This window comes from Dipodomys merriami, unplaced genomic scaffold (genome assembly GCF_024711535.1).
Source record: "Dipodomys merriami isolate MVZ:Mamm:240054 unplaced genomic scaffold, mDipMer1.0.p SCAF_50, whole genome shotgun sequence".
Lineage (NCBI taxonomy): Eukaryota > Metazoa > Chordata > Mammalia > Rodentia > Heteromyidae > Dipodomys > Dipodomys merriami.
In genome coordinates this window covers 3996846-4009915 of record NW_027206069.1, presented here as the reverse complement: position 1 = coordinate 4009915, position 13070 = coordinate 3996846, and the positions used below count along the sequence as shown (strand labels likewise).

Genomic DNA, 13070 nt, shown 5'->3' with positions numbered 1-13070 from the left:
CATTAGATTTTCATAAGTTAGAGCCATCATTGCATTCCAAGTATAAATCTTACTTCGTTATGTTACACAGTCTTTTTAATGCACTGATGAATTCAGTGTGATATTTTGCAGAGGATTTTTTTGATCAGTATTCATCAAGGATATTGTTCTTTAGTGTTCTCGTAGTATCTTTGTCTGGTTTTGGTATCAGGATAATGCTGGCCTCATAGAATGAATTTGGAACTGTTCCTTCTCCAAATCTTTAGCAGAGTTTGAAGATTCGTATTGATCTTTCACTAAGTGTTCGATGAAATTCCTTAGCGGAGCCATCTGCTCTTGGGCTTTTCTTGCTGGAATATTGTCGAGGCTTCCATCTCTTTACTAACTGTAAGTCTGTTTGGTTCATTTCTTGATGTTTCAGTGTTGTTAGGTTATATGTTTCTAGGATTTTATTCATTTCTTTCATGTTATCCAGTTTGTTGGCATATAATTTTTCATAGTAGTATCTTATAATCTTTTTTATTTCTGTGGCATCAATTGTAACCTACCCTCTTTCAGTTCTAATTTTAATTGCTTAAATCTTCTCCCTCCTCTTTTTTTTCTTTTTTTTGGTGATACTGGGGTTTGAACTCAGAGCCTTGTACTTATAAGGCAGGTGTCCACCGCTTGAACCACACCTCTAGCCCTCAGATTTGTTGATCTTTTTTTTTTCCCCGGTGGTAGGACCTGAATTCTGGGCCTGGGCGCTGTCCCTCAGCTCTTCAGCTCAAGGCTATACTCTACCAATTGAGCCACAGCACCACTACCAGCTTTTTCTGCTTATGTGGTGCTGAGGAATCGAACCCAGGGCCTCACGCATGCAAGGCTTCCCTTAGGGGATAACAACAGTAGTCTCTATAAACTCCAAGCACTTGTCAACTATTTTAACATGTACACTTAGAAATATGGAATCATCTGGGCTGGGAAGGTGGCTCAGTGGTAGAGTGCTTGCCTTGTCCACTAGAAAGAGCTGCAGGGGCCAGACTCCCAGGAGAATGAGCAGGCTGGTGCCAGAGCATTTCAGCCCAACGTGAGGGCTCCTGTGTTGTCTCAGGAGTATTGTCTTAGTAGTATTGTATTGCAAGGAAGAAAAATTGTGACTGGTAGCCATGTGGTAATCTATGTGTGCAAGTGTATGCATTTCAATGTAAATAGTAAGAAACATTCAAAGAAACATCAAAAGGCCTCTGTAGGCTTTCCTTTTAAATATGGAGAAAATTTTTATCTGCTCAGCTATTGTCAGCACAAACATGCCAACTTGAAGTGTGTGCTTTTCTGGACAGAGTGTCCAGGGCTGTGGGTGGTGATGCTGGCTTCCCTAGGCTTCTGTGGCTGTGGGCTGGAAGCAGCCACTGTGACTGCATAGAGAAGTCCCTGTCAATCTCTCATTAGGAGAAAATTTTGACAGCAGAAAGAAGCAAGCAGGGCCTTCTGAATATTAGGATTCAAGCAGCTTCCAAGTCATTGCAAATATGTTTGCAATCATGATAGAAATTTTCTGTAATCAGAGTTCCAAATGAACTGAGTTGGGGCATCTGTGATGTGTGCAGGGTGTATGTTTGTTTTCTTTTCTCTGGGGCTTTTCAGCCTGGTGCTTAAGAACAAAATGCCCATTGGACATAGTCCAGCGCCCAGCGGTTGTGCTTTGTCTTGCCAATTAAGACTTCGATCGGGACTGGGGCTTCTTTTGGAATCTTTGGGGAAAGCTTTGTTTCCATTAGTCAAAGGAAAAAAGGCAGAAAATCTAGGGAAGACACTGGGGGTCATACCTTGTTGTGTGGACCGGCAGCTGACAATAGAACGTTCCCACTGGCTCAAGGAAGAAACAATTGCTCATTCTCTCTGCTTCTAAGTAGAGCATTACAATGGCAGAAAGCTGTGATTGTGGAGATGAAAAGAATAAAAGTGGTACAGAAAGCATTAGTTTAACAGTGCTCCATGCTCAATGTGAGATACAATGGTAAAATAGCTATCGCTTTCAAACTAACAGCCAATACCTCTTTGGAAAAATAGTTCTGCTTGTTAGAAGTATAGTGTTTTTAACTGCTTGGGAGTCAGTATAGATACATGCATGACAAGGAGAAAAATTTTGATTTCAGTTGATTTTAAAAACTATATTCCTAACATATTTGTTATTCAGATCCATTGCAATATAGGTGCTAAGTAGAGTCTAATTTGAGTCTGTTCTCAGTAGCAAAATAGAGATGGGAAATACTATCCTGTGGAGAAGACTGATTGGTGTCCACTCTTAGCAGAAGTCACCCAGGTAGTTGGCTTCAAAGGATAGGGAAAAAATTTTTCTTTTCTGAATCTTTAAGATTGTCAGCCTTGGGGCTGGGAAAGTGGCTCAGTGGTAGAGCACTTGCCTTGCATGCTCGAGGCCCTGAGTTCAATTCCTCAGCACCACATAAGAAAAAAGCCGGAAGTGGCGCTGTGGCTCAAGTGGTAGAGCGCTAGTCTTGAGCTGAAGAGCTGAGGGACAGCGCCCAGGCCCAGAGTTCAGGCCCCACGACCGGACCCCCCCCCCCCCAAAAAAAAAAAAGATTCTCAGCCTTCCTGGGAGGGAACTTGCATTTTGCCCCTTGGCCATGAAGGTTTTTTTTTTGTTTTTTTTTTTTTTTTAACAGTGATAGACATGGAATTTCTTTACTCAATTGTTGAAATGTGTTATCTAGTCCATCAAAATTAAATGTCTCAAGATTTGCAGGACAGAAAGCCAGGTTGGTCCTGGGCCTCTATTGAGCAGCACCTCACATAAATGTGTTGAGTTAGTGGTTGTTTTAATATAGTGTTTGTCACTCTCACTGTTATAACAAGTGAAATCATCAATAAACCTCAGGTCGTACAACAAAGTTACCTGTCTATTACAACAGCAAAACTCTGGGATCTTTTTTGGAAAACCATTTCTTGACTCCAGATTACCTGATGAAAGAAAGATGTAATTGTCGCTTCTTCTGCTTAGAGCAATTATCTAATCATAAAAAGATTGTCACCAGTCTCCCTGCAGACATTTTCTTATGTCTGAAATGTAAATTGGCAAGAGTTCTTGAATGCATATGTAATGAAATGTAAATAACCATTTTATCCTCAGAATTTAGAAGGTTTGGGGGTGGGTGTCAGGGAGAGAGAACTGGGAAAAGGAAGGGAAAAAAATGAAGTCATGTGACTGTGCACCCACAACACCTGACCTGCCTTTCGTGCTGAGAGGTGTCCTGTGTTGTTCTGTGCCCCCAAAGTTGCATCCAGAGGGAACACAACATCTTTGCTATTCTAGGCGATGTCCTGGGGCGGGTCCACAGCCCTGCTCTCTCTGCCTGCCCTCTGCTACAAATGCCTTGTTTTCAAGCCTGTATTTTCTGCCCTCCACTTGAGTCCTAGCAAATCCTCTTTAATTCGAAAGAGCTCTGGGCTCTCAAAAGAAAATGTCTTAACATAGAGATGTCTTATAGTAAGACTTCTGAAGTTTAACATTTTGATGCAAATATGGGTATGGCAAACGTCTTGAAAGGGCTGGCATGGATTATACTCAAGATGGCTTTCCACTTGGATATGTGCATCCTGTAATTTACTGAAGCTTAGCAAAATCCCTTCCCACACTCTCACAGTGGCACTGTGTCTATCGTGTTCCTATTCATTTTATAGATTAAACAGGACCGTGAGTCTTCTCAGGGCAGGCAGACAGAACAGATCAATACCATGGCAAGGGGCACTAAGGGGTTTTGTTTTTGTTTTTGTTTTCTTTTTTTGGTCGGTCATGGGGCTTGAACTCTGAGCCTTGACACCATCCCTCAGCTCTTCAGCTCAAGGCAAGCACTCTACCACTTGAGCCACCATACCACTTCTGATTTTCTGGTGATTAATTGAAAATAAGAGTCTCACAGACTTTCTTGCCTGGGCTGGCTTTGAACTATGATCCTCAGATCTCAGCCTCCTGAGTAGTTAGGATTACAGGCATGAGCCACTGGCACCCAGTTCTAAGGTGGGTTTTGTAACCCATATGCTCCTTCTGTCCTTTCCTCTCCTACATCAGACACAGGAGCTGAAAGGTCTTACTCGGCCCCTAACACGCAATCCTGCTTTAAGTCAGTTAACTGTGTTCAATATCCATATGCAGAGAGCCTGTGGATCCTCCAAAGCCAGTATCCCTCGGGGGTTTAGCGGTTGCTGGGGGTCTTGGAGAGGTGGTCAGTAGGGAAGATGTAGGATAGAACCATGAGCCATTTGCCAGACATCACAGTTGTTGCATATCTATGAATTTGTTTCTATGAAATGATGATAGTGCTATTTTTGCGGAAGATGTATGAGGTTTAAATGAGATAATACATGTGAAATGCAGAGTACTAGGTATGTGGTGACTATTGTGACTGCTGCTGTTTCCATCACCGATACCCATAACCTCCTCCAGTACTGGTTTGAGTGTTAGTCATCAAAAGTTGGCTTGTGTTTGTCTTGATTGACTAGCCCTCAGGTTTTTCCTGCTTTAACAGGTGTTTTATACAATGCTTCACATTGCCGTGAACTTGCCATGAACTCCCACAAGGTCACCACAGAGGTGACTCTCTTGGCTGCTTTCTGCCACTGCACAATCTCCCAGGGCCCCATCAGCTGTTGGCAGCGGGGAGCCTGGGAGCCTGGGTTAGGTGGTTGGCGGAGAATGAGCTTGCTGAGCTACAATAAGTGCATGATTTTCGTCACTGGGAGGTCTTGAACTTCAGGCACAAAGCATTTTTAGGTTTTTAGATTGCAGTCCCAAATTTCAGAAATGTCATGTTGCTCTAAGATGTGTAATTTTCGTGTCCCCAAATTGAATATTCTAAAAAAGCCCCGCTCTGACCTTTGGGTGTGTCCGTGCAGATTCTAGCTGGAGGGTTCTGGTGCTGCAGATTCAAAGCTTGCTCCGTTACCAGAGAACCTGGCAGAAATGTCTTAAAATAATCACAGTCATGCTCATTTTATTTACATGTGCCCACTCAGAGAATGAGGTGGTTTGTCATAAAAGTCAGCATAATAGCATTAAAAAAAAAAGGCAAGAAGTAATGACTTGCTCACTTAGAAGCCACAAGAGCTCAGGAAGGGCACACTAAGGAGGAAAAGAGTCCTGGGAAGGTCAGCAAGGGGCAGGGGCAGGTTATGGGCGGGGCTACCTGTGCCAGGATCTCCTGGGATTGAATGAGATGGAACTCAACTCTGGCAGGACCCTGCCATTCTTGGTCCCTCGGCTCTTGCGCACTCCTTACTGGAATCTGTTCCTGGTCTTTCCTGCCTGTCTTTCCCCCATGGAGAGTGTCCCCGCTGTGCCTGGCACAGTCCTGTCCCTTCTTCTGTGGTGCTGTGCTCAGGCGCTGTGCATGCTCTGCCCTCTGCATGTTCTCCTGGCATCTCTGCTACCTCCAGCATCAAAGCAGCCTCTCAACCCATGTCTTCAAAATTAGTTTCTCTGGGCACTTTCCATCCTCCTCTGCTCTTCCTTGCTGCCTCATTAGTGGCTCAGGGACGCCCCCCCCCCACACACACACACACTGGCCACCCCTGGGACAGCCCTGCCCTGAGCCATCCCAGAAATGGCAGACTGGTTTGTTCTGCTTACACCTCAGCTCCATGCGTCCAGCCAGACCTCCTCCCAGGACTCCACACTCCCCCTCCCTCTCTGCTTCCTTCACAGAAGCAGGGTGACCCAGAGAGACCCTTTAATTGCTTATCCATTTATCTCAGCCTTGCCTTTACTAAATCTCCATGGAGCTTCTTTGAAACTCTGTACATTATATATATATTATATATATTATATGTTATATATATACACACACAAAAAATGTTGAATGAGATGTGAAAAATGGGCTGCGATGGAGACAAGTTTACAGTGATATTTGAATGTCTGGTTGCATGCAACCCATAGCAATCTGTGGACATGGAAGTGTACTTGTCCCAGCCTGGGAGCAGGAGGCTAATATCAGCCATGAGCACAGCCAGGCTGGGGCGAGAGCTCTCTTCTGGACTGCAGTCTGCTGTCCCCTGGCTGTGTCCGCTCCCTGGGGGCTCCTTTATGAGGCCACTAACCACATGTGTGAGGGCTCCACTCACCTACCTGAGCCACTCACCTCTGAAGGCACCACCTCCACGTACTTGACCGAACCACTGGGGTACAGGGACAGGGTAAGGCTCCAAGGATGCAAACCGTGTGTGTGCTGTGCACTCTCAGAGGAGGCTGCTCAGTCCTCAGGGCTCCCTGGCTCCACTCATGTCTGCGGGTTTCTGTAGATCACGTCCCCTTTCCTAGACTGGTTCTCTCTGAGCAGTCAAAACACTTTTTCCCCTTCATTTGCTCTTCCCAGGCTTCCACCGCTCTAGTCTCTTTGATTCTGCAGAACAAGTTGAGTGCTTACATGGTAGCAACACTAAACGAAGGCATTTTACAAATGGTAGACTATTTCTGTCACTACCTTGTGCATCTGGCTTGTGTTTGTCCCAGGTGTTCCTTTAGGCCAGAGTTCTCCAATATTAGCAGCGTTGGCATTTGAGTCTGCACAGTTCTTTGTGACGGGGCTGTTCTGAGCATTGTGGGAAATTTAGCACATCCTTAGTCTCTTCCCACCAGGTGCCAGTAGGAGCCCTTCACATAGCTGTAACAAACAGGAACACCTCCACACATTGCTAGATACCTCAGGTGGCAGCTCCACCCTTGCATGAACATCACTGGTCTACACCGAGGCATCATCAAGGACAGAATCACCTTCTTTTAATCCACTCCCATAGTGTGTGGGAATCTTAGGGTTCATTTTTCACTGTGGTTTTGAACTGGGCTTGCTGCCTCAGTCACAAAGACAGTGAGCAGAGGCGTTGATGCCAAGTGATGTTCTGAGAGCTTTTCAATCTCTGTAGTGAGGATTTCAACTATCCACATGCAAGTATGATATCCTATACATATACACCCATGTATAAACATGTATGTATCTCTATATGTGTATATATATATATATCTACATATATATATATAGTGGTGGTGCTTTATACTTGCTAGGCAGGTACTCTTCTGCCTGAGCCATGGCCCCAGCCTTTTTTGCTGCAGTTATTTTTGGGATAAAGTTTTATGCTTTTGCCTGGGTCCGACTTACCATTATCCCATTTATATCCTATATTATCCTGCATAGTTGTGATGACAGGTGGGAACCCCTCTGCCTAGCTTATTGATTGAGATGGGGTCTCTACTTCCCAAGGAGCTGGGATTACAGGTGGGAACCAATGCACCAGCCTCCCATGTATGTGTCTTTACACTTGGCACTACAATAGCATCCACGATATGAAGAATATTAGGGTCACCCACATCTCCCTCTCATCAGCATCAAGCGGACCAGCTCTTCTGAACGAGTGTCTCCTGGGGGTCGGAGGGAGAACTCCGGAGACTCCAAAGGAAGCCGGAACCGTACAGGCTCCACCAGCAGCTCCTCCAGTGGCAAGAAGAACAGCGAGAGGTAAGGCGGCCCCTTGGTTGGGGCCACTGCCCAGAGGTTCTCTTATGCTGGTCTCTGGGGCTAGTCAGACCCTTGTACAAGGACAAGCCGCAGCTCTCGTTTGAGCACCAGGTCTTCTCCTAGGGTGTTGTGGGTGAATGAATCAGAGCACTCCTGCTCCAATGCAGGGTTGTTCAGACTCCCTGCACACTGGTGTGGGCAGAACTGAGTGTACGGAACCCAGGAATGCCTGTGAGTTCCCGGGAACACCCCTTAGCTCTCCAGTAAACCCCCTACAACTACCCTGGAATTACTCTTAGTGGATGTTTTCGGCTTGTCAGCAGTGTTTGCTAAGACAGAATGGGCCAGAGGTGGTGGTTTTATAATTTGTCAGAGTCTGTTGTTAGTAATGACCCCAGAAGCATGGGCCATTTTTTTCCTTCTGGTTCTCTGACCTTCACTTACTTCTAACTTTGTAGTTTTTTAATGAGGCTAGTTTATGCTATATTTATGATAAATACCCATGAACATCTAACCATAACATTTTAGTCATGAAAGCTGCTTTGGGCATTTGGCCAGCCTGTTTTAAGAGTGGCTACAAGCAGGGCGCCGATGGCTCATGTCTGTAACCCTAGCTACTCAGGAGGCTGAGATCTAGGATCACCGTTCAAAGCCAGCCCAGGCTGGAAAGTCCATGAGACTCTTATCTCCAATGAACCACCAGAAAACCAGAAGTGGCACTGTGGCTCCAGTGGTAGAGCACTCGCCTTGAGCTTAAGAGCTGAGGAACAGCACCCAGGCATAGAGTTCAAGCCCCACTACTGACAAAAAAAAAAAAAAAAGTGGTCCCAAGCTGGAGTCAGTTTTTCAGGGTGGATCTGATCTGTGTTTTTTGGTGTGTTTCTGACTAACACACACTGGGTTTTCACTTCTATGATTTTGGTATTGTGTTCAGCAAAGCCCAAGACGGAATTTCAGAGGCTAACCATGTTTCTCCTCCAGTGTGTTTGTAAGAGGAAGGCTTAGTCAGAGCAAAGCCAGCTGCAAACCACAGCCTGTCAAGGTTCCGAGTCTGTAAATGAGTCATCATTCAGTCCCACAGAGACCTAATCGCTCTTTCAGGTTTGTTCCTAAAGGGATCTTTGGTGGGAAAAAAACACAGATGCTCTTCATTGTGTGGAGGGTCAGGTCCACAGCCAGCAGACAATTCAGAACCACTGACGTGGGCGCTGACTTCTTCTCACTGAGCCGATTAGTACTGCTTATGGAAGTTAGGTTAAGGGTGATAATACTGTGGAAGAGAGGCCAGGTGGCTACTGTGGCCGCAGGGGGTGTCGTGGGGGGGGGAGGGGTGCGATGGGATTCTCACAAGGCTTCAGATTTAGAGTGAGCGCAGAGTTGACCTACAATATGCAGATACATCTTGGCAGTTCTTATAAACTTGGCTCCTCCTTGGCACATCTGAGTCTTATTAAGCATTTCCAGGAAGAATCTGCATTGTGTAAACTCCAGATCTGTTTTATCTTCTAAATCTAATGGCTTTGGTTAATGTGCTGGGTAAATATTTCCATAATAGATACTTACAAAGGGATTTTTGAAAAGCGCCACAGCAGGGATTTTGGAAATGAGGGACTGGGAAAGTTTACTAATCATTTTCTAAAAATAATCCAGACAATTGAAAGTATCCATCCAAAGATTAATATTTAGGGGTTGGAGGCATGGCTCAGGTGACAGGAAACCTGCCAGTCAGCAAAAGCATCCAATACCAAGTTTAAGTCCCAGTCTTGGACAAAACGATGACAGTGAGCCCTCCCTCACATTAGGACTGGGAATGGTAGAAGTCGGCAGGTCTCCATCTGGCCCAGTGTTGCAGATCCCCTGTGTTCCTCGTAGGCCCAGGAAATTAGCAGCGAGGAGTGGCTTGGGAACCAGGGATGGTGTGGCATCCAGACCATCCAGCTGGCCTGCCCTGTTCCTCCAGTTTCCTCCCATCCCCAAGTGAGCAGCCCCTGTCCTGGGCTTACTGACCTCGCCCAAGAGGAGCTGAAGTCTCTGTAAGGAGGCCCATCAGGTAGGGCAGAGAAGGATGACTGTCTGCAGTGGGCTCCTCCCCATGCCTACCCACAGTGTGCCTTCATCCTCCCTCTGGCTGTCTTTGGGTCCTGTATATAGCTAGACCAAATGGAAAGGGCACTGAAAGATCTGAGCTGAGAACCAGTTCCGACCTTACTTCAGGCCTAGGTTTTTCCTCTGTGAAATCGGGATGTTACAGCTCAGTCCCTTGAGTCACTTGAATGAGCTTACTCGGAGGAAAGCGCCCACTGAGTGCTTCTCCATGGCAAATGGTCGTCCTTGCTGTGTTGGCTGTCAGGGAAAGTGAGGTGTGAAGAGCACAGCTTCCCACAGTTCTTGCTATGTTTTCCTCATGTATAAGCTTGGAGAGTTTGATAACATCTGAAGTAAATTTTTTAAAATCTACATGTTCAATTACATTTGCATAAGTGATACAGTCTTGTGATTACAGACCAATTTTGACAAAATCTAACCATAGTTAGGGGGAAATAAAGCATGATCCATCCTGTGATTCTCCCACCAGCCAGCCAAGTGCCAACAGTGCCCAGGGCCATTCTTTCCCCACTCCCTCCCCCTGCTCCACCTCATCCCATCCCATGGCTACAGGCCCTGGGCCTCAGGCATCAGAGGGCCACTAGCATGCACCTGGCTCTGGCCTGCTGTGAGAAGACGCAGACCACGTGCACATGCAGTATTAAGTCACACCAGTGACAGCTCACTAGTGACAAGGTTCATGTGTCCTGCACATGTACAGGGCTGCTGTGGCACTAGACACTTCTGCATGAAGTGGAAAAAGATTCCCTTTATGCAAGAACAGTTATTCCCCATCAGCGCATGTATTTCTCAACAAGAACAATTAAAGCAAATGTAAAGCTATTTGGTATGCACTGTGTGAACCTTACCATTGAACAGAAAGTGTTTTAATCATTCACATTTTTTCAAAACACAGTCCTTTATTTCAAAATAATTACATTTTGCTTTCACAGACATTATAATCTTCACGCTCCTGTACTTTTTATATTCTCTAGATCCCATATTCTTCTTGCTTCTATATTTCATCTTCTTTAAAAATAATCACAGAAGCCAGGCACCAGTGGCTTGCACCTGAAATTCTAGCTACCGAGGAGAAAAGCATGGTGGTAGCAAAGTGGGAAGCGGAAGGGCAGGGCATGGAAAGATGCAGCCTTCTGTGATACTAGCCTCACAATCAGCTGCTTTCCTTTCCGTAGGACTTGACACCAAAAAGTGAGAAAATCAAATGCAGTGAGAAAGTGCATCCAGAAAGATAGCCAGTGAACTAGTGCAAAGATGATCAAGCTTCATCTCTGAGACTGGGAGGTGCAGGCAGAGTGGTGACCATGGAGGAATGATAGCCTTACCCTGCAGAACAGGGTGAGGGGGTCCCAGCTGGGTGACCCCTCTTCCTGACCCCCACCCTGAGGTGGGCATCCCTACCACAGGGTGACTCCTGTGAACATGGCTTCCTTCTCCCCCCCACCAGCACCCTTCTGTGCGAAGTGGCAAGACAACCCCTCTCCCCTGCATTTCTCTCTGTACCTGCAGCCATTTGCACAGTGATGGACACACAGGCTCCTTATGCATTTGTTGAATGAAAGGCAGGTTGTTACATAAAAACCAGAGCCATTTAAGAACTAGGTCAAGAGCGCCATCTACAGGTAAGCGATTTGAACACCACACTTCAGATTTAGAAACATTTTTAGTGCAGGGCAAGTCAGGTGACATGAAATAAGTTTTTTTTTTTTTTTCCTGAAAAGATCATTTCACACCTTAAGCCATGGAACCCTTTGCCTCTTAAATTTTAAATACTCAGTGCTGACATAAGTTGTTCCAGGTTTGTAACCCTTAGGTAAGGGGCACAGAGGTGCTTACATGTCCAGAGAGCAAGTAGGAAGAAGTATTTATTAATAACGGTGTACTGGGCACTTGGCTGTGTGTCATGCCGTCCTGCCAACACTGTGCAGGGGTTCTGTCACCGCTTTGTAGGTTATGGAGGTGAATGAAGCTTTTTGTCTGAGCCCTCCTGTCTCTCATAAAATCTGCAACGCCCCCTGCCGTGCTAAAGTGGTATTGGCCGGTAGGGTGAGAAGCTGTAGTTTGTGTCCCCATTGGTCTCCAGAGACTTCTGTTTTTTTGTTTTGTTTTGTTTTGTTTTTGTTTTTGGGTCTGGTCGTGGGGCTTGAACTCTGGGCCTGGGCGCTGTCCCTCAGCTCTTCAGCTCAAGGCTAGCGCTCTACTACTTGAGCCATAGTGCCACTTCGGGCTTTTTTTTTTTGCTTATGTGGTGCTGAGGAATCTAACCCAGGGCCTCAAGCATGCAAGGCAAGTGCTCTACTGCTGAGCCACCTTCCCAGCCCCTCTCCAGAGACTTCTAAAGGCATTTTTTAAATGGTTCCTACATGACCTTTCCCTGGGCAAATGTTGTTTACACAGCATGGTATTTTCACTTCTTGTGGGCATTTTCTTCCCTCAAATGCAATCATTTTTGTTTTAGTTGAGAACTAAAGTTTTCATAGAGTGAAAAGGCCAAGGAAAGAACGTGTTTAACTTTCGGATGAGTTTCTCCTCCATTTAGCTTGCTGGTGTCTGTGATGTGTCACCCCCAATACCTGGTCCAGGTCCACAGCACCCTTCAGGAGCATGGCTCACCCAGGGGAGGGTGCACAGTGAACTCCCTGCACTGGCCTCTGGACAGCTGTCTGCAGACTCCATCCATAATGTGGCTAGTGGGAGTTAGCATGTGAAAAGGCAGACAGCACCCCTCAGAGGCCTAGTGTCCATTGCCACTGAGATCTCAGCATAGGGTGTGTGGTGCTGTCCTGGTGTCCACTGCACTGCCCCAGGCCAGCCTTGCACTTGAAAGGTGGCTTTCTTGGACCAAATGTCCAGGCCCCACCTGACCCAGGGAGCACTGCTGCCTCCCCCCAGACCTTAGGCTGTCTCCTCCCAGCACACAGCGCCTCTAGCTCTGTGCAGCACTGCACATCTGGAGTGGCCACCAGAGGAACCAAGAGGTGCAGGAGTTCATCAGGCTGGAAGCCCCTCTCCTGGCTTCTTCTCCAGGCCTCCAGGGGTAGGTAGTTTCCTCAAGCCTAGTGTTTAGTCTTCTGCCCCAGGACAGGACCAGGCTTTGTCCTGAGCTGATGGGGAGGGCAAGGTAACTGACATTAGGAAGAGTCATCAGAGCCAATTACACAGCCCATGAGCAGGCCATCACCCCCATCCTGAGTTAAATGGTACCTGGCTCGAAAGGCTTGCTTTCCATGTAGATGACTGATTCTGGAGGGTGAGCACACAGGGCTTGGTTCTAGGTAATTAACTTGCTTTAATGAGAGGCCATGATGGTTTTGGCATTGAGTTGTCATCCTGGTGGACCCTGCCCACCAGGAGTTGAGAAGAGCCTTGTCATGTCTCAGGTTCATGTGCATGGGTGGAAATTGCATCTCCTCGGGTACTCTTAGCTTTCAGGAAAGATGATGGAGTGTTAGCAGGGAAAATGAAGTCTGAAGTCAACAT

The 13070-nt window shown here is 46.4% G+C and overlaps 1 protein-coding gene across 6 annotated transcripts in view; it reads left to right on the top strand.

Annotated features, from left to right (window-relative positions):
• Positions 1-13070, top strand: part of Eml1 (EMAP like 1) — a 150476-nt gene that overhangs the window by 104099 nt on the left and 33307 nt on the right. For all 6 annotated transcript variants that reach the window (XM_069997601.1, XM_069997602.1, XM_069997597.1 and 3 more), the window contains exon 4: positions 7353-7484. In XM_069997601.1, coding sequence (XP_069853702.1) covers positions 7353-7484 — 132 coding nt within the window. The remainder of the gene's footprint in view (positions 1-7352; positions 7485-13070) is intronic.